Source organism: Coccomyxa subellipsoidea, assembly GCF_000258705.1.
Source record: "Coccomyxa subellipsoidea C-169, whole genome shotgun sequence".
Taxonomy (NCBI): domain Eukaryota; kingdom Viridiplantae; phylum Chlorophyta; class Trebouxiophyceae; family Coccomyxaceae; genus Coccomyxa; species Coccomyxa subellipsoidea.
Window position 1 is genome coordinate 1983546 of NW_005178038.1, and position 26749 is coordinate 2010294.

The window sequence follows — 26749 nt, forward strand, 5'->3', positions numbered from 1 at the left end:
CTTCAACTCGGGTGTCTGTGAAAAGTACAAAACATCTCACTCTTGCTCAGCTACACTCTGCTCTCCTTAGCGGAAGTGCTGCGGCCGTAGCCTGACCCATGACCCCAGATAGCACCCTGCAAGGAACGCCAGGAAAAGGACCAGCCAGTAGCTGCTTCCTAGGCCTGCTCTAGGCCACGAGGGAGCCCAGGATGAACTGATAGTGGGCTGCTTTGGTGCAGTTGAAGAACTGTTGCGAATGGCAGAACACAGCGCACTGACAGATGCCTGCATGCCCTGTGCATGCATGTCCAGCCGCTCCAAAATTGGCTCCAGATTCTGCAGATCAATCCCTGCAACGCGATCATGCAATTAATGATCAGCGGGACATCGTGATTTTTCTGCAACAGGATTGGCTTGCTGCACTGCATGATTTACAAGGCTGGATGGCAATGTACATCCAGAGCAGCGATAAGCATGGCTGTGTCACTGGATCAGGCCGAATCGCACCTGCCAGTTCAGCACTAGGAGGGTAGGCTCCAAGGAAGGTATCCGCCGCATCCTGATAGAATTCCACCGTCTCTGCATCAGAGGTGTACCCTGGCAGCTGCTGCGTCTCCTGCTTGCACTTCTGGGCGCAGAACTCCAGGAAGGACTGCACAGAGGCCTGGGCCTGCTGCGCCATGATGCCCTCTATGGTGGAGACCAACCCCCACGGTCCCGCAGCAGCACACAGCACCTTGGCTGTCACCTGAAGTACACCAAACGGCCTCACAACCTTGCAACATACAGCAGTGTTTCATGGACATTGCAAGCTGGCGCATCTGCAACCTCCATTGCAACAGCCCTGAGAAGGACAGTTGCAATGGAAAGGGGTGCCATACAGTTCGTGTAGATGCTGCTGTCAGTCAAGATGCACCATGCCTTATCCTCTGTATCTGGTAGTTGGGCGCAAGGATGATGCTCAGATAGTATAGGTTGCGAAAGGACGCACCTCGCAGCCTGACTGATCTGCAGAACTTTGCACTGTGAATTCTGCTGACGTGGTGAATTTGGATCCACCCACAATGTCTAGGACAGGCTCGCTTGTGACTTTCAGAGACCCATCCACCAGCCACTCCCTCTGCTGAGTCTCCCGGATAGTCAGAGTGCTGCAGCCTACAACAGGAAAAGCTTTTGATGACAACAATGAGCAGAATATATTGTTCTTTTATTGCATAGGAAAACGCTCAAGTCCATGCAACACACAACGAGGCAGGGGTGGCCGTACCAATGGCAGTCTTGACCACATCAGGAACGCCTGAGAGTGGTACAGAGAATGTAATTATGCGCACGTCGTCCTGCCAAGCTGACAGGACTGCATTTGGGTCACCTTCTCGCTTGTGGTACTCTAGCAAAGTGGCCTTCCTTTCGAAGACTATATCTGCAAACTCCTGTGGCCCATACAGAGCAGTTTATTTGCTCTCTGCCTGATCATGATGACGTAATCAATCACCTCCTGCGAATCAAGCATTGGAAGAGCAGGTCATACCTGCACATTGCAGTCTGGAACGGACACCGTCACGGCTACTTCTTTCACCATCCAGCAAGAATCACTTAACTGCGTATACAGAAATGATATATATTCGCTTGGACAATGTAGCCTGGATTTCAATCCGAAGCCAGATGTTCTCAGGCTTAAAAGCGTCGATCTCACGACAATCAATCAGTCTATCGACAAGATAATTTAAACAATGTCGACTGACGACTAAAGACGAAGACCCTTCTGCTGAGAGCTCCTTGGCCAATTTTCAGGACAATGTCCAAAGGATCATGATTCTTCTATGACAAAAGAGAAACTTATATCTGAGCAAACTTCCCCTGCAAATTGCAAATCGTTTGATTATCAGGTGAGACCCTGTTCGGCAAAAATCTTCTGCTGTTCCTTCCGGGCAAAAGCAGTAGCGCTCCAATTGGGGCAAGGAGCCATCTTGCGAGCACGTGAAGGCATCACGCACGCTCGTGCTGCTACAAAAGTCAATCTCCGCTCCGATTGAAATCATACATTTGCTCGTGAATACTCTATAAGAGGTTGATCTGGACACCTCAAGCGCCTGGGATGGGCGATGAAAGATCCTGGGGCGAGTTTGAAGATCCTCGCTCCTATTTCAGATCTCTGAAGAACAGCCTTGCGTCAGGGTATTCCTTCAAGCCCAGATCCTTCAAGGAGGAGGACAGGGATAGGATCGAGGGAGGTCGCAATTTTAAGCGCACCCTCACGTCCCTGCAGCTCATCTGCCTGGGCATAGGTGTGCTGCACCTCTATGTAAGAGATAATTCCAGAGTACTAAACCTTGAACTGAGCTCATTGATTAGTTATCTTGTTGGTCAGAGCATTCATTTCGGACCTGAATCGCAGTGCCTTCACTAGTCTCTGTGTCATGTCTTCTGAAGTCTCCACTGGTCTTGCCTTGTGCTATTTACCACACTGCTGCACAGGCACGTTCTTTCTGAGCAGAATGTTTCTTTTGCAGGCAATGTTGTTGGTGCGGGGATTTCCGTGACCACTGGGAGAGTAGCACACAGTCAGGCAGGGTATGTCCCTGAATGCTTGCTGACTTCCCTGTGGCTTTTTCAGAAACACCGCTGGGTTGCCTGTCTGATGGCCGGTCTGAATCTATGCTCATTGTAACCCATGCAATTTTCGCTGACAGTGGATGCCGTGCAGGCCGGCAGTGATCATCAGCTTTGCCATTGCAGCCATTTCAGCACTGCTGTCCGCTCTCTGCTATGCGGAGTTTGCAACTGAGGTCCCGGTCACAGGAGGCGCTTTCAGCTACACTACCCTCACTTTCGGCCCCTTGATCGGATGGTAGCCCTTCATTACTCAACGTGCCAATCAATTGCTCAAAGGATACCCTGCAGAGGAGATGACTTGCACAGGGCCCTGTGTCCTTGGCTGCAATTTCCCCCAGGCAATGCATCACAAATGGTGTTGCACTGCATGCTTGCAATAAAATGTGCATCACTTGATGTCCTTACCTGTGTGTGCATCAATTGTGCAGGGTGGTGGGTACAAATCTGATCATCCCGCACATTGTGGGCAATGCCGGGGTGCTCAGGAATTTCAGCGCCTACCTGTCACAGCTCCTCAACGTGGACTCAAAGACAGACCTCCAGGTCCACACATCAGGCGGCCTGGACCTGGATTTCTTGGCATTTGGGCTGTCGCTGGGTCTTACTCTGCTGCTCATCCTTGGGACTCATGAGAGTTCCCTGTTCAATCTCGGTGCGCCTCCCCTCTTCAGTATTCCTCATGTAAGAAATATCCTTCACTGTGACCTGGAATCCCTGCAGATTTGTGGATGGCTCTGCAACGAAGCAATCTGAACACTTCTTTGGTGCTGTGTGCAGTTGTGACGGTTGCGCACGTCGCAGTAATTGTTTTCGTGATCGTTGTGGGCTTGACGCAAGCGAAGGCTGCCAACATGCAGCCTTTCGCGCCGTTCGGGGTGAGAGGGATATTTGATGGGGCGACTGCGGCGTTCTTTGCATACATTGGCGCTGATGCACTTGCAAATACTGCAGAAGAGGCAAGCCTGCTTCTGTCCTGGATACCTGTCCTATTCATTGAGAGACTGCCATATTATAAGCTTGCTGTCTGTTACAACTCTGCGCTAGTGAGTGTTCACCTATAAGCCTTTTGGTGTAGGTGGTGAACCCCAAGAAGGACCTGCCGATTGGACTACTTGGATCTCTGGGAGTGGTGACCCTCCTATACATGCTCATGAGTGCGACCATTGTGCTCATGGTGCCCTATGTGGACATCAGCCCCAAGGCAGCCTTTGCAGCCGCCTTCCAGGTAGACATTCCCTTTTCTGTCCGACTTTGTGCTGCTCATTTACGCCCAAGTGTTGTTCTTCACAATGCCTGACACCAATAATTGGCTCACCAGGGTCCGCCATTGCTATGTGACTTTCTGGTACTTCGTTGGATTATGACCCATTGCCCTATATCCTCACAATTCTGCTTGCTGTGCTCTCTCAAGACATGCCACCCTGCTGGATACTAAATGCTTTTGCTGCGGAATCCAAATCCAAATCCAAATCCAAATCCAAATCCAAATCCAAATCCAAATCCAAATCCAAATCCAAATCCAAATCCAAATCCAAATCTGTGCATCCCCCCTGCGCAGAGCACCGGGCTGCCGTGGGCGCGGTACATAGTGGCGGTGGGTGCGCTGGCCGGCATCCTGACAGGGCCCCTGGTGGGTTTCTATGCGGGGGCACGCATCATTTGCATACTTGGACGCCAACATCTCATTCCCCCGGTCTTTGCGCGCATCAACCCTCGCTTCGGTACCCCCGTCATTGCCACCGCAGTTCAGGGGATTGCAGTCTGTGAGTGCCCAGCTTCACTGTGTTCTTCTCGTGCACTGCTGGTGCATGCATGCATCTCATTGAAGCGCATTGCTACCCCAGCACTGTCTGAACCATTGGTGATGTAGTTGTGCAAAGTTGTGAGCAGCGATGGTTCGACGAAGTTAACAAGGAGATTAGTACAGGGAGTGTTTCAGTGACACTCGTGCTGCCAATAGCCATGTGCAGCTTACACCTGAATCTTTGTTTACGTGTGCTTGTTTCATTGAGCCAGGCATGTAAAAATTCCTGCCGAAGACTCTGAAATAGAGTGTGTGTCTGGGTGTGTCTGCAGCCGTGATCACGCTGTTCACCCCGTTTGAGTACCTGTCGGACATGACGTCCATCTCCAGCCTGTTTGGCTTCTTTGTGGTTGCCCTGGCGCTGCTGTGGCGGCGATACTATGGAGTGGCTGGGCGCGCCAAGGGGGCCAACCCCTGGCTCCCCGGCCTACTGCTTGCCTGGCTTGCCGTCAGCGGGATCGGTGAGTCATCTTCCTCCTGCACCAGTCACTTCTTCCACACAAAGTCATCCCCAAGGAAGTGGATTATGGACGGCAGGGGCTGCGCTTGTTCTCTTTGGTTTGGTTTGGGCCAGTAATCAATATCAACACTGCTGATGCTGAAAATGGCACTGAAGGCCTTGCAGGAGAAAGGGTCACCGAATATTTGCATCGAGGGTCATTATCAGATTGCATGCTGGCCAGCAGATTTTGAGCTTTGACCCATCACCGCTGCGCTGCTAAGTTACTGCTTTGTGCTGCGCTCAGGGCTGAGCGTGTACTACCAGTCGAGCGACGGTTGGGGCGGCCTGGCCGGCTTTGGCGCCAGCGCAGTAGCGGCCACCGCGTCGCTGCAAGCATTCGCGCGGCAGACGCACCTGCCCGGGCCGGGCAGCTTTGCCGTGCCCGCCTGGCCATGGGTGCCCGCAGCTTCCCTGGTGCTCAATACCTTCCTGTTGGGCTCTATCAGCGCCGCGGCCTGGGCCAGGTTTGGAGTGTGGCTGGCGGGGACTCTGGTGGTCTACTTTGTGTACAGCCTGCCTGCCTCCTACGCGCACCACACCTCCAGGTAGGCGAAATGACTCTCAAAGCTTCAGGACTCTTTAAGTGCATGCAAAGGAGTTGGTGTATAGAGGAGAATTGCTGGATGGCTGCACTGCCCAGCAAGGGTGGTCGAGGGTCTTGATCGTCTTTCTGTTTTTGGGCAATTACTGGTTGGCGCCCAGTTGAGAATCGGGTGATTCTTCTGTCTGTCAGAAGCCCCACTTGCCGCATTTGAGAGGTCTACAGATCTGAATAAATGCTTGCACGACGTGACTTCAGCGAGGCTTGTGCTCTCAGGCAGCGTCTGATTCTGTGCAAGCTTTTAGTTGCCAAAAGCGTGCATTTGCCTGCCTCCCGGCAGATTTCTAGGTCTGGGAAGCATTCATGAGCTTCGGGTCAACTCAGCAGGCAAGACTGATCACCGCTGTGTCAAACAGGCTGCCAACAATTGATCAGGGAGATGAGGCCTCAGGCAGTGATGGGCGTGAGGTGGAAACCGAGCAGTCCAGTGCGGACAATTTGGAAGGGAGCTCTGACCTCGTGAAACCCCTGACAAATGGCTCAAGCAAGCGATAATATTTGATCATACAAGTCCTCCGCTGTGGCCATTCATATTAAGAAGACTCAGAAAGTCTTTCATAATTATGAGGCTTATAGTAGGGGTTCTACTTCGGCACCGCAGACTCATTGGATGCTTTGCCCAGATCTATTTCAGGGCACCCGATTCTCTTAGCGTGGATATAGCATGCCATTAAATAATTTGACAAAACTTAGAGACCAGCAATACTTGTGTGGGTAGATGTGCAGATGACATGTGGACAATTGTATGTGGAGTTGATGGCTTGCACGAGCTAACAGCTAGTAGCCAAGTGCTCATGGTTGCCTTAGTGTAACACTAATAGTGTGACCATGTATGTGCTGTTACACAGACGCCGTAAAATTTGCACCGCAATAAAGCTACAGTGCAGCACGTGCTGCAAGCAGGCTGTAGGGCTAGCTACTTCAGCGGCCTGTTGTTTTAGTGATTAGGTCATGGGTGATCAGAACAACCAGCAATGTTGGACCAGAAGTGGCAATGGCAAAAAATGCCAGATGCGCCAGCGGCGCTGCTGGGCCAGTGCTGCTGACAGGCAAAGTGCGATGCGCACTGTTCAAGGAGTCAAATGCATAAGTAAGGGTGAGTTACAACGTGCATCCGCATTGAAGCAACAACTGGTCGAATCCACACTCCAAAATCCCTGGTTCTGACTCGGCAGTCCGAGGTGCAATGGCTTGGAGACTAGACAAATCTGTGTAGACTTGGAATGACTGCACACTCCTATATCGTCATTTCAGTCTCATGGCGCCATGAAGCCGGCTATCAGACATACTTTTTTTTTGGTGACCATGTACCAGTGGCATCCACTTTGCTGCACTTATCAGCTCGCCAAGTGGCTATTACAGAAGCCTTAACGTTCAACTTGTCGGCCTGTCAACCTGAGGCTGTATGCCCAAGTGCAGTAAGCAGGGCAAAAGTAATGTAGATCCAGTAAACACAGCTGCCATCTGCTGCATAGGCTATCTAGCCGTCTATAGATGAAAATGCAGAAGCCAATCCATTCTGCAGGCTGTCACGCTCCTATCCTGCAGGTGGTCACGCTAACCTCCACTCTGAGGCAGTTTGGATGGACAGTCGTCTCTTTGGCAGTAATAATGTGGGATGTGATGCGGATGCATCACTCGCTCGCAAGAGCTGCACAGCGCAGCAAATGTCAGTATGGCTCAGGTGCAGGCTCACTGCATGCAGGGTCACAGAAACAAGCTTCACCAAACCTTACCTGCATCTTGCAAGTGATGTTACTGGTCGGTAGAACTTCATAGCATTTCGCTTCCCCCTTCGGCTAGGGGATACCTGCATGCAGGGCCCAAAACCATCAGATGCGCGATTTCTTCAATGATCAACATATTCACATTTGTTAATCAATAGCAGACCAAAACGTTGGGAAATTTTTTCCCTCACTAAAAGCGCTATGATATGATAGCTCGGACGACATTGGCAGGTGCGGCACCTTTTTCTTTGGGACCGCCATGAATCGCTGCTGCTGCCATTGAAAGAGATTTCTGCTGTCTATTTGAGTATAATCATCTAGTCCTTGCGCCATTGCAGATCCCATGCGTGTTTCGGTGACTGCACTGTTGCAGATGATCTGTCGAAGGTTTGTGAGGCTGGTTATTCTCAACCTGTTCATGTTGGTCAATACCTTACGTATACTTCCCGATGTACTCCCGTAGCAATGATGCATTCCCTTCATCACCCCAAGCTTCATTGAGCCTCATCAAGTTTGGGGTCTCATGCCACGTGGATCTTACAGCTGCTTACGGCATTGCGCTCTCAAGCAAGGGCATTAGAGGCGCACAGAGCCCCGATGCTTTCAGTCAAACCTGCTTTGAAGGGGTGTCAGCTGTTGTAGGCATTGGAAAACCCCGGAAGCATCCCTTCTGCTCTTTGTGTCTTGGTGGGTCTGAGCACAAATGGCATGGTGATGGGCACTGTGCTGGCGTGAGCTTCAGTCTTGCATCCAGAATTGCTACCTGATTTCTCCTTGCCACATTTATGTACGTAAGGACCTTAATCAGATGCAGCATGATAGTTGAAGCTTCGGTACCCGGCTGGCTACACCGAGTCTGAAATCTTTCTGGGCAATAATAGCCAGCAACATACCAATACAAGATTGATCTTGAAGATTCCTGGTGATCGGGAAGACATCTGTTATTTGGAATTGAGGATTCGAGGGGGTTTGGAAAGAGCCCATATGATGCCCACAATCCATTGAGGGAAAGTTCAGGCACAACCTATAGGATACCAATCAGCAAGGATACAGAGATTGACAGAGCCCCAAAATGTCAGCTCTGCGGGACTGGTTCAGACGCAGGCCTCCCGTGTCAGAGAGCCAACCCCCTTACCGACCACCAGAGATCCAGCAGACGTTACCCCAGCAGCCATTCCAGCATGAGTACCCTTGGCCACACCACGTGGCCCCCTACGCATACCCTCCACCCACGCTCTTCCCCCAGCCACCGCCTCAGCAGTCACAATCTTATGAAAACGAGGAGAATGAGGTCCGCTCAAGCCTGCGCCCTGTCATGCATCTGCCGATTTGCACTCCCCCATGCACCTTGCAAAGGCCTGCTTGCGATCAGAGCGTCAGATACAGTACTCTGAACCTCGTTTGAAGTGCTAGATGCAACAATACACCCGACAGAAGGTGGCCTAAGGAAAGGGGGTGGTGTGCAGCTGGACATAGCGGTGGCGCTGTCTCAGTCGGCCAGCGAGGCGAACCGCGCATCGGCGGACGCTGTGCGCGAAGAGGACGACGTTGCACGCGCCAAGCGGCTGTCCCTGACCCCGGGGCAGGCCAGCAGCGCCGCTGAGGCACTCAGCTGCAAGCTGTGGCAGACCGAGAGGTGCCACCTCCTGCCCTGCTTGTTTACTCATCCCTGCTATGCATGCTGTGTAGTGTGCCCTTCCCAGAGCTCGACTGGTTACTCAATGCCAGGTAAGTCCACCCCAACAATGGAGAAATCTAGATGGTCTCGAATAGTTGATCGTTGCTAGGGTGTGCTAGTTCGATCAGCATGGGATGCAGCATGCGGCCAACACCAGATGATTGTTAATCAAATGGGGTTGTGTGTGCAGCCTGGAATATGAGGACGCGGTGTGCGATGGGCTGTATGATCCCTGGGGGGCCTTCCCGGAGCTGCAGCCCAACGAGTGCTCCAGTGTGTTCCCCAGCCTGGCAGACCTCAGAGCAGTAGTACCCCGGGACGGCGACACCCGAGAGGTGCCCACACTGCTCCTCTGTCCTAAACATGATCAGTGCATCACTGGCGCCAAGGAAATGAAGTCGGGCTGTCTTTATGCACAAGTGCGAGAGTTTTCAAAAAAGGGAGGATGTTGGAGTTCAGATGAACGGGAGCTTTTCATGCTGAGGGGGCTTCTTGTCCATTGCGCAGGTGGTTGTGGTGGACCACGATGCGGATCCTGACTTGGCGCGAGTGGATGGGAAGGCCGCCGAGGCCATTGGCGCCAGCTGCAAGGAGGGGCCCTTGGCCTGCATCCAGGTACAAACAACATTTCGCCCATGCTTTTGCTGTCTCGAACACCCATCTAGTCATGCTCAAAGGCATTGCTCTCAGTCGTGTCAAATGTGGAATGGCCCGGGGGCATATGACAGCACATGAAGCCTGGTGCCTTCCGCATGAGCAACTTTTGGAACAGGATCATCTGACATCAATCCCTTTCGAAAAATTAAACCACGGGACCTGAGTTGTCTGAGCTGGCGGCTGCAGGCGCTGGCGAGGGTGGTAGCGGAGCACATGGGCGGCAGGAGCGGCCACGCGGCGCTGTCGCGGCGGTACGCAGCGGCCCGGAGATCGGACGTGCGGCAAGGCCTGGTAGTGCCCATCGGCAGCCTCTCGGTGGGACTGGCGCGGCACCGGGCGCTGCTGTTCAAGGCCCTCGCCGACGCGTGCGAGCTCCCCTGCCGCATGCTGCGCGGGCCATTCATCGGTGCGCAGCCCCCTTGCACGCCCACGACAGTGGGCGCTGGATATATCATTGTGCAAGACAAATTTCGTCATGTTCAGTCTTCCTTACTGTAATTTTGCTGTTCCGTGCTAGGTGTTCAGGTCTCACCCCATGCCCTGCTATCGCTGATCAGCTTCTTACCTGACCTTGATGGAAGCAGCACTGGGTGTTCACTATTTGTTGAGGACTATGCTGTTATGATGCTTGCTGCGCCAAATTGTCAGCTGGCATGTGGGGATTTACAAGAGCGAAGATATTGCGTGCCACAGGCGAGGTGGGGAGATCGGGTGAGCTGGCGGCTGTCATCGTGCGCGTGCACTCCCAGGAGCTGCTTGTGGACCTCGTAGCAGACCCCGGCGCCACTCATCCGGTGAGTGCCACACCCCTCCTGCATCGTCATCCTGCATCGTCATCCTGACCGTCATCCTGCAATGTAGCATGTACTCTGCCATTCCTAACGTTGGACAAGAGTAAAGGGTGTGCCTGCTGGCGCAGATCAATGCGGAGACTTCCCTGTCGTCAGTCCTGCAGTCCTCCCTGCAGGAGTCCATCTCCCTTGGGCTCAACTGGGCGGATGGTGACACAGAGGGACCTGTGCTACTGCCCTCCCTACAGGCACGCTACCTTTACAACCTCCTTTGAGCCTGTGACCACCGTATAATAATTGCATTGCGCCAGGAGTTAGCATCGAGCTTCCAGTAGAGACTTCCCTCAGAGCTACCAGGAAGACAGGAAGCCTGTAAAAGCAAAGTGTTTTGAATGGTCTGATCGGTGTACAGGAGAGCCCGGCGCCATCTTTGGCAGGGCCATCAGGCGTGGGCGATCCTCCTGCCACCACCAGCACATCGGCGCCCTGCTTCATCGCCATAGCTCCGCCGATGTCCCCCTTTGAGCAGCTGGACCTGCAACAGCCGTTTGAACCTCCGCCGCGCCATGGCAGATACAACTCTGAAGCGGCCCCCACACAGGTTCACTTCCTTCTCTCCTTCATCCTGTTTTGCAAGTACAGTAATCTACCTGACTACCTGGTTCAATTAGCCTTTCCGTGAAGGCTACTAGTGGGCAATAAGGAATTTCCCATGCACACAACATGTTGCCATGCCTGCTTTTGATGCTTTGTAAATGTTTTGATTTTCCTGGGTGCAGGGGGTCGGCAGGGGGACATCGGCGTTTCACGAGTTTGCCAGCTCGCCTCCAGGGGTCAACGGCTTGGCGCAGTACCAGGCCTCTACCAGCTATTCCACCGCTGTGCAGCCGACAAACAATCATGCTCCTCACGACGTCGCACACTCGCGGTGCGCCGCTTGCTGCTCCATGTTGCTAGAATAAAGCTAGTCTGTGCCCATGAGGATGTGTAGTAGGGTGCCAGCATGCAGATGTTGCTGTTCTTGAGGCTGTGCAGATGTTGCTCCTGACTCCTGTAAAATTATCAGGAGTCTCTGGAGCACCTAGGAAGACTCTTTTTAGGGTGTAACCCACTTTCGGCACCGGTCTGTTTGTGCCATATACCAAAAGGGCAAGCACTGAATTTCATTTGGCATGCAGGAGTGACGTGGACGGTCATTGTCAGTTACCGCGGCCGAGTGTGGAGCCGCTGCGGCCGCAGAGGAACGCTCCGCCAGAGCCATTACCCGCGGACAAGGATCCGTGGCCCTGGCTGCTGGTGGACAGAAATGGCGCTGAAGCCGCGCCCCCACGCGCTGTGTCTTTGCTGGTGACGACCAGGCCCTCCCTGATTCACTGCAAACTCCTTGTGTGATGCTTCAATTGATCTTCAGTGACCATGAAAGACAGCACCATCATGATCGCCTGCTGCTATATTGGATGAAGTTGCAAAACATTGTAACAGGAGCAAGATGCCTCATAGTGTCCAAGTATGAGGAATCTTCAGGCAGCAGGGCACAAACTAATGGCATACCCGATAGTCGGATCAAGCGTCCCTAAACGAGGAATTTGCTGTTGACAACCAGGCGGGCACGCAGCTGCCGTCGGTGCTGGAAGGGGAGGAGGTTGCGAGCACGGCGGGAATCACATCCGAGGCGATAGCACTCGGCGACGGCCGCGCAGCCATGCGCGGCGGCGGCAGCGCCGGTGCCGACAGCGGCGCGGCCGCGCGCGCGTCCTCATCGGGCGGCGGCGGCAGCTCGGCAGTGTCAGCCGCGGAGGACGCGGCAGAGTGGGAGATCGACGCGTCGGAGATTGAGCTCGGGCCGCGTATCGGCATTGGGTCATACGGGGAGGTGTTTCGGGGCTCCTGGCGCCACACGGACGTCGCTGTCAAGCGGTTCCTGGAGCAGGATCTTTCACCGCAGCTCATGGCGGTGCGGTCCCTGCCCCCTGCTTCAATATTTGTTTGCAGCCAGGTATTTGTCCTATCCTGACCATCTGCAGATTCTCTGAATGTCTTGCTCGCGCTCTGCTTCCTTTCTCTTTCTGCCAATTTTCAGTGCAAATTGATGTCAGGTGCACTTGGAACTCTGCTGCATGCTTTTTACATCTGCTCTGCACTGCTCTGCTCAGCAGAGCGAGGGTAATGGTCAGCATGCCGCAAAGATTGGGAAATAGCATGTGTCATGTGTGTGAGGGTGTGTGCTGTGGGTGTGCCGTGCAGGAGTTCAGGGCTGAGGTGGCGCTGATGCAGCGGCTGAAGCACCCGAACGTGGTGCTGTTCATGGGGGCATGCACGCAGCCGCCCAACCTCTCCATCGTCACCTCCTTCATGCCCCGCGGCTCCCTCTTCCGAATCCTCCACCGGTATGTACCCCTTTCCTTTTATGTCTCTGTAAATAGCCAGATTCACACTAATATTGCCTCTTCGGCCTGCCCAACTGGCTGAACATCGGTGCACCGTGCCCAAGGCTCTTGTGTGATGGACACGACAGTGCGCACACCAGCAAGGTCCTCATGTGTCTGGTGAATCTTTGTTGACAAAATTCCTGTAGCTAAAGACGTCGAACATGCTTGGTGCTGGCCCCAGGACGCCAAACTTTGTGCTGGACGACCGGAGGAGGATAAATATAGCACTGGACGTGGCCAGGGGCATGAACTACCTGCATAGCTGCCGGCCTCCCATCGTGCACAGGTGAATTGGCGCGCGTCCGTGTTGGACCAGGGCAAAGCTTCTTTGATCGTGGCATGCACGCATGCAAGCACTCTCTCACGTGGTGCATCTGAGGAATCAGTGATGGGTTGAGTTGATCTTCAGAGCAGGAGTTGAGGAGGTGGGTTTTGCTGCACAGGGACCTGAAGTCACCCAATTTGCTGGTGGACAAGGACTACACCACCAAGGTGCAGACTTCCTCACCCTCTCCCTCCACTGTGCCACTGAAGGCATTGAATTCCCCAGTAGTATGTGAAGAGCTGCATGAGTGTAACGGCCTGCATCTGCTTTTTTATTGCAGCTCAGTAGCTGCTGGGGTGAGAGTGGTTGCAGGCCAGTGAGTTGCATGACAGCAGTGTGGTGGCACGGCCGCAGGTGTGTGACTTTGGTTTATCCCGAGTTCGACGGAGCACGTGGCTGTCCTCAAAGAGCCAGGCCGGGACGCCGGAATGGACAGCGCCTGAAGTGCTGCGCAGCCAGGCAAGTAGTTCTCATGCAGCCCCATGCAGTCATGCTCAAATGTCTCTACTGGTCACAAGCTCTGGCATGCATTGCTGGAGTGTTTGCCTGAGCTTGATTGCCGTGTGCTTGTGAGCAGAGCTACAATGAGAAGAGCGACGTGTACAGCTATGGGGTGGTTCTCTGGGAGCTCTTCACTGGGCAGGTGCCCTGGCACGACATGAGCGCCATGCAGGTGCTTCCCTTTGTAATGTTCCTATCATTTCTTCGCCTTGCTGACTTGAAGCCCTCGTCCAAGAGGCAGCAATGGCACAGCTACTGTTGCCTGTGAGATTGAGGACCATCAAGTCACCAATGCGCAAAGTACAAGATACAGGGTCTTTTGCGTGTGGTCCTGTTGGCGTTGTGTGGCAGCTTGGACCGTAAAGCGATACATAGTGCAGATAGTACAACTCTTAAGGGAGTGCACTTGAAGATGTGACAGCACATGCCTGCAGGTGGTGGGTGCGGTGGGTTGGGGAAACATGCGCTTGGAGCTTCCCGAGGCAATGCACTCCACCATTGCCAGCCTTATCAGGCGCACCTGGGCGGACCCAGCAGAGAGGCCCAACTTCAGCGAGATCATCGACACCCTCAAACCGCTGCAGCATGCCATGGCAGTCTCCGGCGGCTCCACCTCCCTTCCAGTTGTTCGCGACCCCCAGACAGCTGCTGCACCTTGAGAAAGCTGTGCAGACTCAATATGAGAACGCGCCAAGCTCTGGAGCACTGCTAGATCAATCTGGGGAGCTCGCTTCCATGGCTAGAAGCAGATTGGTGCCCGGTGATGAGGTGCAGCGCGCTTCGAAGAATTGACAATGATATTTCAGCGGGAAACAACGCGTGGGTGGTATTCTGATGACTGTGTATCTTCAAAGCGCGCTGTAGTCTGGCAGCTGCCTGTGGTAGCTATGATCAGCATAAGTCATGAAACCCATCAAAGGAAATGCGAGCAATTTAGTTTTAGGGGAATGCGTGACTGGTGAAATCAGTGGTGGGCGCTGCGAGGAACTCCAACATTGTATGAAGGACGTCCTCAAGAGTTTGGTTGGGACTTGTGTGAGTGGTTGTGTTATGAGTGCTAGGGAAAACCATGTCACTCCAAGCAATTGTATATATAGTGTATGCACTGGAGGTCTGTATCCATACTGAGAGCCAATCTCTACAATTATGGCGTATCAATAATTATAATGAACGTTCAAAGCTTAATTTTGTAGTCTACATCCCTGAGCCTGCTTCCTGCAGCTCACTAGTCTGCTTTGTGTAGCTCCACTGTAAAAGAATATTTATTCACGACCGACCTATTTCTAAAGAAGATTGCATTGTACTGTCTAGATACCATCAAGCTAAGCACTGCTTCTACTCAGACTCGCTGCGAGCACCGCATCACTCCAGCGAAAAGAATCTGGGGGCCAGCCCAGATGCCACATACTTCAAGCCACCCTGAATGAGGTGCCTTGTGGATGGTGACACAAATAATGCGTGTCCAGTCGCATACACTTTGCCACCCGGCGAGTCACGCAGTGTGGCCTTCATCCACAGCTTTCTGCCTTCTATGCGCTCCACCTCTGCTGTGCACAGCAGCAGCCTGCCAGGTGCAGCTTCCACTTTCTGCACATGTCAAAACAGTACCTTTACTGATGGGCTGGTCATGGCCATGAATTGATGTCAATTCACAGCACGCTGGGTTGACGGATGACTGGAGAGTCTGTCTGCATGAGTGTTCAAACCTTCTTGTAGTCTACATCCAAATGGGCGGTGAAAGCTGGCGCAACAAATGGCAGGCAACCATGCTGTCTGAGGGCGAAGAACAGGAGCCCAAGGCTCTCATCCAGGAAGGCCGCTGTGAAGCCGCCATGCAAAACTCTCGGGTACCCACAAACCCCGCTGCACGAGACAAAGCGACTCAGTAAGTTGGAAAAGTAAAATGCAGCACTTCAGAAGATCCTCACAACAGCCACACAAAAGCCGCAGAATGGCCATCATGAAAGGAACAATTGGACGTGTCAAACCTGCCCAACTGCACTATGGAGTGCAGGCAGCGCTTTTCTGGGTCATAGAAGCATCTGAGGTCTGCAATCAAGCCGCTTTTCACCCAAGCTGCAAACTACAAAGAGCAGACAGTTAGTCAAGTTGAGGTGCGGCCGGTCACTACCGATAGATGAACATATGTCAATGTGCATGGAGCTGCTCCAGCAGTGCGGGTAGCTAGGAGAAGCATCACCATATGATCTGAGTTGAAGATAGCCTGCAATTCCAGGCTCTCCGAGTTCATGACCTCTTCCAACCCATCTGTCAAGCCTGCGATCCAGTCAGCTGGCGGTGCAAGGGCTGTGACTGATCCGTCACAATGTCTAGCTGGCCCCAGCTGGCCCACCCTGTACCCCACTGCAGTGACCAAGACATCAGTAACTACAGCACGACCTCGCTACAATGCTTACGCTAAATTGCAGCAAAACATGGGGTTCTACTGCCACTGCACGCCCCACACCTTGACAGGCTTGCTGAGGCTTGATAGGCATCTGGCTTGAGATGATTGCCATACAAAATGGGGGTGAACTACTTGTTGTAATGCAGGCGGAGGTCCTTTGAGGCACACCATAGCTGGATACTGACACTGCTGCCAGCGAGGCCCAGATCCAAGCGCTGCTGGCTTTGCCTTCTGTATCCCATCATTAAATCTTCATCGATGCTTCCAGCGTTCTGGAATGCGTGAACTGATGGCTAGAAAATGCAAGATGTGATAGTCCAAGGCTAGGAGGGAAATAACGAACCTGCTTCCTGGACGGCTGCTGGAACCGTGTGCATTAATTGTTGGGAAGTCATTTGAGGGCTAATTCCGCTAAAAATGCGCGTCTCTGTCATTTGGGATATCTTGGTGACGTCCGCTTGCCATAAAGCACGGCAGAAGCGTTTCATCACCATGACCTGCAAAGGTCGCTCTGATCCAAATTTATACAGTGCAAGGACTACATGAAAAATGATGTTCTGAATTACGATCACATCGGGAACTTCCTATTCCCAGATGAACTGCTTGGTTTTTGGCAAGGGGATCTTTTCCCCAAAGAATACGCCGCACCAATCTCAGGACCATCCTCCACTATATCAAGTGCAGGGAGTGTGATTGTTATCCGTTCAGTGTGCAAGAGATCTGACTCTTGTTTGCTTAGGATGGTAACATGGTTTCTTGGCATGTGACGTCACATGAGCGCAGCATGCAGCAAAGCATGCTCACCGAGGACTCCACAGCCAGATGATCACACCTTAAATGCATTATTGGTGACGTGAAAGTGATCTTGAAACATTGCATAAAGTGTATTCCAACCTTGTAGAGTCCGTGAGCAAATATCCATACTCGATGGTCGGTTGTCATGGAGAACCTCTGCCCCACCTTCAATGCAGGAAAACAATCCTGCAAATATACGTTGATTGAAGTGCAAGAGATTTAAGAACTGGATCATAATAGGCCCGCCCCATCACACATTGCAAGCCCGATGGCTGCAGATCAAGACAGGTACATCCTGCTTTTTACACTGTGAAATCTCTTCTAGACTACATGATGTTCTGAAATTTCATGATGCATTGGCAGGAACTTACTGAGGATACTGGTTGCTACGGACAACCACCTGGTGGGGGAACTCGGCTTTCTTCACTGCTGGCTTCTGTAGCAACGATAGATCTCTTATACAGCTCTCTGTGCATAACACCTCGTGATCCAAATTATCCTGAAATTGTGCAGGGCGTATGGGAGAAGGACGAGATAAGGAAGGACGACTCCTTTGTTACCTTCGAGGAGATCTTTGATCAGGCCACACGGGAGAAGGTGTGCAAGTCTTTCTTGGTCTTCATGCTAAAATAAAAAGAAAAACTGCCAAAAGATCCTGACAGCCATTCTATCAACATGCAGGTGGACTTTGTGCTGCTTGGGGGCGATCTGTTCCATGACAACAAGCCCAGTAGGACTACATTGGTGCGGACAATGGAGATTCTCAGCAAGTACTGCCTGAACGGCAGCCAAGTGCTGTTCAAAATCATCAGCAATCCGACTGAGAATTTCGTCAGCGGGTAAGACCCTGCGCTTCTTCTCAAAAATGCATGGAACAGCAAGTGATGCAGTTTTTTTTGCGTCACTATACCCCAGCAAACAGGTGCATGATATCGGCCTCCATCTACCCCTTTCATGTGTGTGCTCCAGGAAGGCAAATTTTAAAAATGACAACTACAGTGTCGGCCTGCCGGTGTTTACAATCCATGGCAACCATGACGACCCCTCCGGCGTCGACAACCTGTCTGCTGTGGACGTTCTGTCCACATGCAACCTTGTCAATTACTTTGGCAAATCGGTGTGGCCCCTGCTTTCCTCTTGAGCATAAAGCGCCATGCCTACTTTGTGTTGCCGTGCTCACAGAGGGCCATTAGAGTCAGATGTGGATCCTGAAATGAAGACATTGATCTACAATGACGAGCAAGTAGTTCCCAAGGTCCCAAAACCAGTCAAAAGCTGTGGTCTGTGCTGCAGCAATTGGAGGGCTCCACGATCGGCAAGCTGGAAATTGTGCCGGTGCTGCTGCAGAAGGGAACAACGAAGATTGCCCTTTATGGCCTGGGCAATATCCGAGATGAGCGCCTGGCGCGCGCATTCCAGACCCCCGGCAGCGTCGACTGGTGCTGCCATGTGCTTCTGTGATCTCTGCAAAATTGTCATCCTTGTCACTATGTTGCTTAATTCTCTCTATCAGTGTCTGGTCTGTCCAATTCTCACAGTGGCAGGTTGTGTGAAAGAGCCCCTTTTGTCATTCAGATGTTGAAGGGCATGACTGTTGTTACATTCCAGCATCCACAATCTAAGAGGGCATTGTTTGATAGAGTGGCTGGGGTGCAGGCGGCAGCCAAAGGTGACTCCCCAGTACCCGGCGGACGAATGGTTCAACATCTTTGTGCTGCACCAGAACCGGGTGACACGTGGCCAAGGGGCCAAGAACGCGATCAAGGAGGACTATCTGCCCTCCTTCCTGGATCTGGTCATCTGGGGCCATGAGCACAAGTGCATCCCCGAGCCAGTTGTGAGTTAGAGACCCACGCTTTCCTTGCTTCTGCGGGTTTAGGCTTCTCTCGACCTCGGATGCCTCTGCCTGTGTCTCAGTGCATGCATGTAGGTCTATCTATACATTGTTTGCCTGAGAGCATGCTTGTACTTTGCACAGTGCATGCATGTACATTGACCAAAGATAAGGTCATCACCCTGCTGTGGACTTGCAGCAGGGTGATGTGGACTTGTTGTGTTAAGGTGAAGTCGGACCAAAGTCGCATGCAGTGCTGTTTCAATATCTAAGACCGCAGGTGCATACCTTCACTTGCCTCCCAGCTCAAGCGCAGCCTCGCTAGAATAGAGGTGATCCTGACAAAATTCAGTGTTGCTCAGGCGGCAGAGTCAGACAAGACCTTCAGCATACTGCAGCCTGGGTCGAGCGTAGCCACAGCCCTGTCGGAGGGGGAGGCAAAGAAGAAGCATGTGGTCGTCCTGGAATTCCTGGGGGAGCAGTGGCGCACCTTCAAGTACCCCCTGCGCACCGTCCGGCCCTTCACCTTTGACCAGGTCTGCCCCTGCTTGCACCTGCCACATCACCATGCGATGCACAGATTTATGCCTTTGAAGGAGGACGTCTTCTAGAAGCCAAAAGAATTTCTTGTAAATCCAAATGAATACTGTATCCGAGTGGTATGGGCGGAATTGGCATTTATTGGGTGCCTGACTGTGCAGATCGTGCTCGGAGACCAACAGGGCCTGGACCCAGAGAAGCCGGAGGTACAGACAGATCTGCCCCATGTGCCTGACGAGCCTCTCATACTAGCCCATCCCCTACTGCAGTACAGATGTGATATTTGCCCACAATTACAATCTGCAGCCATCTGCTCAATGGTTCATTTAAAGCTTACTCTACTCCCTCATTATGGACAATTCGGCCAGGGAATGAGCAGAGTCCTCCGCATGTGCATGCTGCTTGCCCAGCGTTCAAAGTACACATTATGTCCAGGAAGTCCTTCAAAGTGAGGCTTGCTATGTATCAACCAGGCTCCTTGCATTTTAGGAAGTGTCTCAGCAAGTTCCAGTCACTTCTGATTTAAGATCACTGCATCGTTTGATGTGCGCAGGACGTGGCGGCGGTGATAGAGCGAAAGGTGGCCGGCATGATAGCGGCGGCCGGGGTGCGATCGGCCGCGGCCGGGGCGCGATCGGCCGCGGCCGGGGCCGAGGACGCAGCGCGCTTGAAGCTGCCGCTGGTGCGGCTGCGCGTGGACTACACCGGCTTCTCAACAATCAACGCGCAGCGCTTCGGGCAGAAGTTTGTTGGCCGCGTCGCCAATCCCCACGACATGCTGCTCTTCCACAAGGCTGCCGCGCGCAAAGCCAAGGTGGGGACCCCACTTGCCGGCTGCCATAGTACATTCCATGTCATGTCCCTAGCAATTACAAGCATGCATGAGCTGCCAAAGGCGATGAACTGAACTCACATTGCTCTCGCCAATGTTTTGATTCCCAGTTTGAAATTTTCTCACATTCAAGCCGCAAGTCTTTACAGTGTACACACAGAGTGTACCATGCAAGACAGCCGGAGATGGCTAGCACCCACCTAGTAGCATTTCTGGCGAGTGAGAGGGTTGACAGCAGGCCGTCAGCAGCCTGTGCGCTGTATGTGCACGCGGAGGCCGTATCCATTGAATTTTTCTCACATTCTGGCAAGCCGCAAGTCTGTACATTACTTTGCAAGACAGCATTAGATGGACTGCACCCACTTAGGAACATTTCTGGTGAGTCAGAGGATTGACAGCAGGTTTCATTCAATTGTGATTATGCGCTGTGTGTGCAGCCTGAGGTTGGGGATGGGGAGGTCAGCGAGGCGGATCTGCGGCCAGAGGCGCTGGACCAGCAGCGAGTGGAGCAGCTCCTGGCAGAGCACCTGCCTGAGAACAACGTGGCCATCATCACGCGCAACGAGTTCACCGAGGCCCTGCGCGACTTCGTGGACAAGGTGGGCTCGCCACATAATTGTCATCTCTCTGGAGAGTGAGGTGTCCTCTTGTTATGGGATGTCTGCAGGTGGGGCGCAATCTGAAAAGCTGCATATGGGCATTGGGACTCTACCTGACAGGCCTCAGATTCTGAAAAGTGATGATTCATGCTTCTGTGCCCCCCAAAGTTTGTATGGATATGTGTGACCAGTAGAGCGATCCTCTGGTGGAGGTTGTGAGGGTGAGGCGTCTGTGCTGACGATTCACACCTGAAGTGAGAGGTCTGGTAAGTGGCGTGCAGGAAGAGAAGGCGGCATTGGCGGAATGCGTGAACAAGGCACTGGCGTACTCTCAGAGCACGGCGGTGCAGAACGGCGGCACTGACAAGGATGAGGACATTGCGGTGCTGCTGGCCAGCAGCATGAAGGAGCGGCGCGAGTCCCAGGTGCGCTGGGTGGACCTCCTGACTCAGCTCGTCCCATGGGCCTGCACATCAAACACACTGCCATGTGGCAGTGCTGCCTTTGATTATCGCCAGTCTTACAGAGTCCCTTGAGAGTCTTACAGAGTCCCTTAAGAGCTTAATTCCCTCACGGTGCATGCAAAATCTCAGGAAGCTTTGAGGAAATTGGGTGCTCAAGCAAGGCAATAAACAAAGAGGTTCAGAGCCTTTTTTTTTGTGGGCAGGCGGCGGCGACGCCTCGGCAGGAGCCGGCCGCGCCGCGCGCTCTGGGCGCTGCGGCGGCTGTGCGCTCAAATGCTGACCTGGATCTGGACGACGATGACGAGGCGCCGTCCACGTCAGCCATGCCGCCACCTCCGCCTCAGGGCCGCAGACGCGCCGCGCCAACCGCCTCCAGAGCAGGTGGGCTGGCTCTGTCGCCTTCTTTTTCTCCACACACTGCTCAAGAGGCTTTCATCGCGATGGCTGCGCTTGTCGTCCTGGGACTCAGTCTGCTGGTGCGCAGATGCACGGCAGCTTCACAGTCTTAGCTTGGTTTTCAGCGAATCTGTGTTTGAAGATTGTGGGCTGCGCTTGTAGGCTCGCATGCGCCGGGAGCGGCTCGAGGGAGGCGGCAGGCGACCCTGGGTGAGAGCTTTGCTCGTGGCACGCCCTCACAGGTGCGCAGCTGAGCTCTACGATATGGGCTGCTGGCTTGTAACATATCTCACACACTGTACAGTCACACTCGGATCAATATCAGGAGTTCCCAGCAAGGCCTGTACGCAGATGAGGCCATTGCAGGAATGTTATTGGCAACAATGGTTATGGATACTTGTGCATGGGGTATGTAGTGAATGTGAGTTTGAAAATTTATGTGCAGGCAGAGGATGGGGTAATTGCAACACAGCGCAGCGTGGCGTCCCGGGGGAGAAAGGCCTCGCCTGCACAGCGGCCTGCGCGCAAGGCCGCCACCGGAGCACGCGCGCGCATGAACGAGATCAGGTGCGCTCATACTCCTCGCTACCTTTTCCTTCTGCACGGTGGCAGCTCCCACATGCCAGTTTTTGCCTCAGCAATGAGGAGAGATCAAGCAGCCGATGGTGCTTCACCTATTTGATTGTGAGAATTACAAGCTGATGTACTTTGAGATGAAATGCAGAAGTGTTGTGCACGTTGTGAAACTAACAGTCTTACACCCTGCATACATGATGCTCCACCTCTTTTGTATAGCACATTCCTTGTATTTGCAGTGTTGCAATTGTGGGAGTGCTGTGCTGCCAGGGAGAGCGAGGACGAGCTGAGTGGCAGTGACGCAGCCGATGATATTGATGAGGTGGACCTGATTGAGGATTCCGACGGGGAAGTAGATTTGCTAGATGAGGAGCCAGCACCCAAGCGCAAGCGTGCCGCCCAGGGCACCCTCCCGGTGCGGCCTCTGTAGTAATCCGATCTGCAGCTGCCTGCTTATCCGGATGTGAGCTTTAAGCAGCTCACACTGTCCTTGTGGCATTCATTCTGACTTCTGAGGCTCGATCAGAGCTTCATACATTGCGTGCCTGGCATGTCAATTCCCCATGCTCTGCTCATGCTGAGACTCTATAAAAAGGCTAGGTCCAAGCCTGCCCCTTGTCAAGGAGGTCAGTTCTACCATGTTGAGATGGGCAGCTGGTGAAGAGAGCAGTATGGTGCGCAGGTGAAGCGTGCAAAGAAAGAGGGGCCAGCGCAGGCGCGAGCGTCTGGGGACAAAAGGGCGGCGGCAGGCCCTGTGAAGGGCAGCTTTGTGGAGGACTCTGACTCCGACGCCGAGGCTGTTCCCGTCACCGGGCGCTTTGGCCGCCGCCGCCTGAACATGGCTGGAGGTACGGTGTCTCCCAAAATGGTGTTTACCAGTGCTTGCATTCTCACACAAGACCATGCGTTCGTATGCTAGTTCCTATCATGATTGGATCTTGTAGTCTGCCGGTTCTTGTAATTTGGTTGTGCCCCTCGTAGCATTATGGTCTATTCACTACAGATAATCCAAGTTTGTTGACAACGCCATTCACCTGTGCAATTGCAGGAGGCAGCGCCCAACAGCCATCACAGGTTTCTGGGCGGGCGTGGAGTGCTGCACGATGACTCAAGGCAGTACCCACAAGCAGCTGGACTGTGTACTTGTCCACAGTGAACGCGAAGGTCGATTTGGTGAGGGAAACTTTATCGAATATCAGCGGGGAAATCGAGGAAGGAGGAATAAACCCTGTTAAATGAAGTGCTGTTGATTGGGTCTTGCTTGCATCTGGCGAGTCCATCAAGGGGTAGGATTTTGGCAGCTGCAGTAACTTTACTGCAGCTTGTCTGCAGACGCACCTTGCTTCTGGCAGGAAAAGCGTGTAATAATAATAATATAAAAAAAAATGAAGTGCACATGCTAGGCTGTGATTCAGCATGCAGGGTGCACGCCAGAATTTGCCCATCTTGTGAGCTCTCTTTGAGGAGCAGCTGCAATCCTGTGAATGTGCAATTGAGGCCAAGAAGACAGAATTGCATGAAGATGTAGACCTTCATCAATAAAATTTAGTTGGAAGATATATCAACTATATGTTGATGGTGCCAGCACTAATCTGGATTGAATCCTCTACTAAAGGATAAAAACGTTACATGTGACATCACTGATCATGTCATGACCTATGTACTGCATTTTTCTAAAGCCAATTGCCAATTGCTCGGGATTGGTCTTCAGCCAGGCTGCATGACTGTGTGTAAAATCCACATCTCCATCATATAGATTACAAATGTGCTTCATATTTCCCAGCATAGCTGCCGGCAGCTGCTCCTCTGACTCCACCACATGGTCCCCTCTTCTGGCTCACCAAAGCTTTAAACGCAAAAATATCAGGTAACATCGTGCTCTCCATATCCAGAAGAAATCCTGTCGACACAGCGCAGATTGCCAATTGGAAAGGTAAAAGATTATTCGCGGAAGTTGTACAGGGAGTCAGAGCAGGCGATGGTACCAAATAGGGCCATACCTCCAATGTTTTTCATAGACCGGGCACGCAGGTGGCTGAAAAAGTGAGTACGGCAGTTGATTTACGTCCACAATAATGGCAAACACTTTTATCACATGACCACTGTTTGTCGAACGAGTTTGGACAGGATAAATCGGTTGATGGAGAGGCGATTGATTTTCCGCCAGTATTATCAATTAACGTTCCTGCTGTTGAACTTCAGGCTGAAAGGATTCGTTAACACTGCATGCCTGAAGTTGTAAGTAGTGCACAGGTTGAAAATTCTGTGTTTCAGCGTTCGAGGGGTCTTCATGCCTTCAAGAACTCTGCCATCTCAGCTCTTGATCTCGTTACATTGGACTTGCTGACCAAAATCTACGCTCTTGTATGACCATTCCATCAAGTCCAGATCCTCTTAGCTCGGTTACAGAGTCATTCAATGCTTGGGACGCCGTCCAACTGCGTCGAAGCACTGCAGACGTTCCATCTGGAACGGCTGGTTTACAGACCCTGGCATTGCAGGTATAATGCCGATCTGATCTGATATGATGTTTTGAAGTTTGTTGAAGTCAATTGCCATGGTTGAATCCAGTTTGACGTTTGCAGGGATCATGGAGGGCGGTAGCAGAGAGAACTATTGCTTACAAATATGCCCCTATGGGCGACAAGCTTGTGGGGGCTGCATGGCATATTTTCGCCTTGACAAAGCTGCGACAGTACGGCAGTGCAGCAGACGAGCTCGCAGCTTTGGGATCTCTCGATTCTCCAGCCTACCTGCAAGATGGTCCACAGGGTGCGCCCTTTAGAGCTCAGCGAGCCTTGATGATGATTCTTGGATCATGATGGAGATGAGAGGGTCAAAGTTGGGATATTGTGTGATCAGGCCCCACATCAAAAGTGCCATTTGCCTTGAGGTGGCTAGAGGCAGAGCTGCCCTACCTTTTGGGCAGGGCACCTGATGCTCTGGAGCGCATGTATGGCCTTGTCGAAATCTGCAGGCTACAGTCTGAAAGATGCAGATCCGGCACTGACACGCAACCATCAGGTGGGAGAACTGTCTCTGCATTTCTTTGATGCCGACACTTTTGTTCTATCAGGGACCCGCATGATCACCCAGCTGCCCTGTGTGCCCAGGCGTTCCTGAAAAAGAGGCTGTACCAGCGTCAGAATTGACTCAGCTGTGGGATCGCCGGCAGCAGATGGTTGTGGCCATGATTGCAAACCACCATACCCGGTCTGCCCTCCACTCGCACATCATGACTCCCTTGCTAGCTGCTCCTGATGTCTCTATGGAGTGATACACCAGACAAGTTGGTATTGTGGCCGCCGGTTACTGTATTTCACTTGATAACCGAGTAGTTGCGGTGTGGCAGGGCGCGGGAGTATGTGGTGGCGCTGAGGTGGCTTGCCTGGCTGCTGGATCGGCGGAAGGGGGATGTGGAGCTGCTATCCAGGACAGGCTACGTGCAGCTGGTGCTGGGGGACCTAAGGGCAGCTGCGGCCTCCTTCCAGGAGGTCATCGGAGCCGTCGCCGCGGCCGGGCCGGCCGCCACGCCCGCGGACCGGCGGCTGCTGCGCCGCAACCAGGGCCTGCTGCTCTTTGCAGAGCAGGACTACAAGGGTGCGCAGCTGTTCTCCTTCCCTGGAATCTTTGGAGAATATGTGGCTTTCTGTCATCGAGGAAATCACATGGCCTTCACTCACACACGGTGACCAGCACCGTGATTGTGATCCAGTGCTCTTTACCCGTTTCGGCACCTCCCCCAGTCTGGATGGCATTTCGTCTGTTGTGGCAAGCACGTTTCTTTAGCACTCTCTTCTGTCAACCCAAGAGACTCAATCACTTCAGCCACGCCGCAGCAACTGAATAGATCGCGTGACCTCTCAGTCCCAACCCTGCGTGCACAGCAAAAACATGATTTATTGCTGCGTGTGCCGCAGGTGCGGAGGTGGAGTTTGACTCGGTGCTGAGGGAGGACCCGGGGGACTGCATAGCTGCCAACAACGCGGCCGTCTGTCGCATGTACGCCTGCAACTTGGTGGGAGCGGTGCAGAGCTTGGAGGCTGCGCTCCAGGCCCAGCCGCAGGCTTTCCTGCAGGAGACTGTTCTGCTCAACCTGTGCAGCATGTACGAGCTATCGTCTTCCACTGCCAGCACTGAGTCCAAGCGCCGCCTCACTGCCTGGGCCTCCAAGGGGCCTGAAGACTTGGACCTGTCTATCTTCCGCACGGCCTGATCGGCCTCCTTGGAGGGCCGGAGGGTGTATAGAGGCATTTGCTGACCAGTTGATGCCGGTGAGGCATGCGTGAGCCTCGTTGTGATATTGACTTAGTGCTGAACTTATGCCAGCAAAGTTGCCTCTGGCAGTGCCTGGAGCCAGCGGGACACTTCATCCACAAACTTGACCTTTCAGAATGTCATCACTGTGATCAGCGAGCATGTGTAATTATCTTGATACTAAGGAGAAAAATCAAGAAAGGAATCTTAGTACAAGCAGGCCATCCATGCAGCTTCCTCTCCTCGAGAAGCTGGCTTCCAAATTTGGCAACATCCCTGGCAATCTGGAAAGGGAGCAATCTGGCTGCATTTATTGTGTTGCTTTTCACGCCTTGGATACACACTTGGCACTGCGAGTGAGACTACTTGCTGATATCCTGAAGGTTTGCGATGTGAGAAAGAGTTGCACGAAAGTTGATCGACACTTGCCGTTTCGGCG

The 26749-nt window shown here is 52.9% G+C and overlaps 5 protein-coding genes across 5 annotated transcripts; 4 read left to right on the forward strand and 1 right to left on the reverse strand.

The window, feature by feature from the left end:
* Positions 1–66: 66 nt before the first annotated feature.
* On the reverse strand, positions 67–1561 carry COCSUDRAFT_62188 (hypothetical protein; the record flags this gene model as incomplete). The annotated part of the gene is made up of 6 exons (XM_005649264.1): positions 67–116; positions 258–332; positions 490–730; positions 974–1137; positions 1250–1319; positions 1511–1561. 6 exons carry the CDS (start codon positions 1559–1561, stop codon positions 67–69), a joined length of 651 nt encoding a protein of 216 aa, XP_005649321.1.
* Positions 1562–2077: 516 nt separating this feature from the next.
* Positions 2078–5450, forward strand: COCSUDRAFT_36075 (amino acid transporter; the record flags this gene model as incomplete). The annotated part of the gene is made up of 9 exons (XM_005649265.1): positions 2078–2267; positions 2493–2553; positions 2687–2830; positions 3024–3247; positions 3373–3551; positions 3671–3820; positions 4154–4358; positions 4672–4860; positions 5146–5450. 9 exons carry the CDS (start codon positions 2078–2080, stop codon positions 5448–5450), a joined length of 1647 nt encoding a protein of 548 aa, XP_005649322.1.
* Positions 5451–12057: 6607 nt separating this feature from the next.
* On the forward strand, positions 12058–14269 carry COCSUDRAFT_14113 (mitogen activated protein kinase; the record flags this gene model as incomplete). Its single annotated transcript, XM_005649266.1, has 7 exons — positions 12058–12309; positions 12600–12742; positions 12966–13070; positions 13228–13276; positions 13464–13553; positions 13684–13782; positions 14045–14269. 7 exons carry the CDS (start codon positions 12058–12060, stop codon positions 14267–14269), a joined length of 963 nt encoding a protein of 320 aa, XP_005649323.1.
* A 1068-nt stretch (positions 14270–15337) lies between these two features.
* On the forward strand, positions 15338–23605 carry COCSUDRAFT_46938 (DNA repair exonuclease; the record flags this gene model as incomplete). The annotated part of the gene is made up of 17 exons (XM_005649267.1): positions 15338–15457; positions 17326–17409; positions 17494–17651; positions 17782–17929; positions 18106–18251; positions 18469–18649; positions 19009–19182; positions 19348–19392; positions 19740–20000; positions 20456–20617; positions 20899–21042; positions 21285–21462; positions 21640–21719; positions 21923–22044; positions 22324–22468; positions 22736–22901; positions 23102–23605. The coding sequence occupies 17 exons, from the start codon at positions 15338–15340 to the stop codon at positions 23158–23160; spliced, it is 2373 nt and encodes a 790-aa protein (XP_005649324.1). The 3' UTR covers positions 23161–23605.
* Positions 23606–24689: 1084 nt separating this feature from the next.
* On the forward strand, positions 24690–26494 carry COCSUDRAFT_46939 (hypothetical protein; the record flags this gene model as incomplete). The annotated part of the gene is made up of 5 exons (XM_005649268.1): positions 24690–24825; positions 24916–25077; positions 25167–25266; positions 25406–25653; positions 25974–26494. 5 exons carry the CDS (start codon positions 24690–24692, stop codon positions 26267–26269), a joined length of 942 nt encoding a protein of 313 aa, XP_005649325.1. The 3' UTR covers positions 26270–26494.
* Positions 26495–26749: the final 255 nt, after the last annotated feature.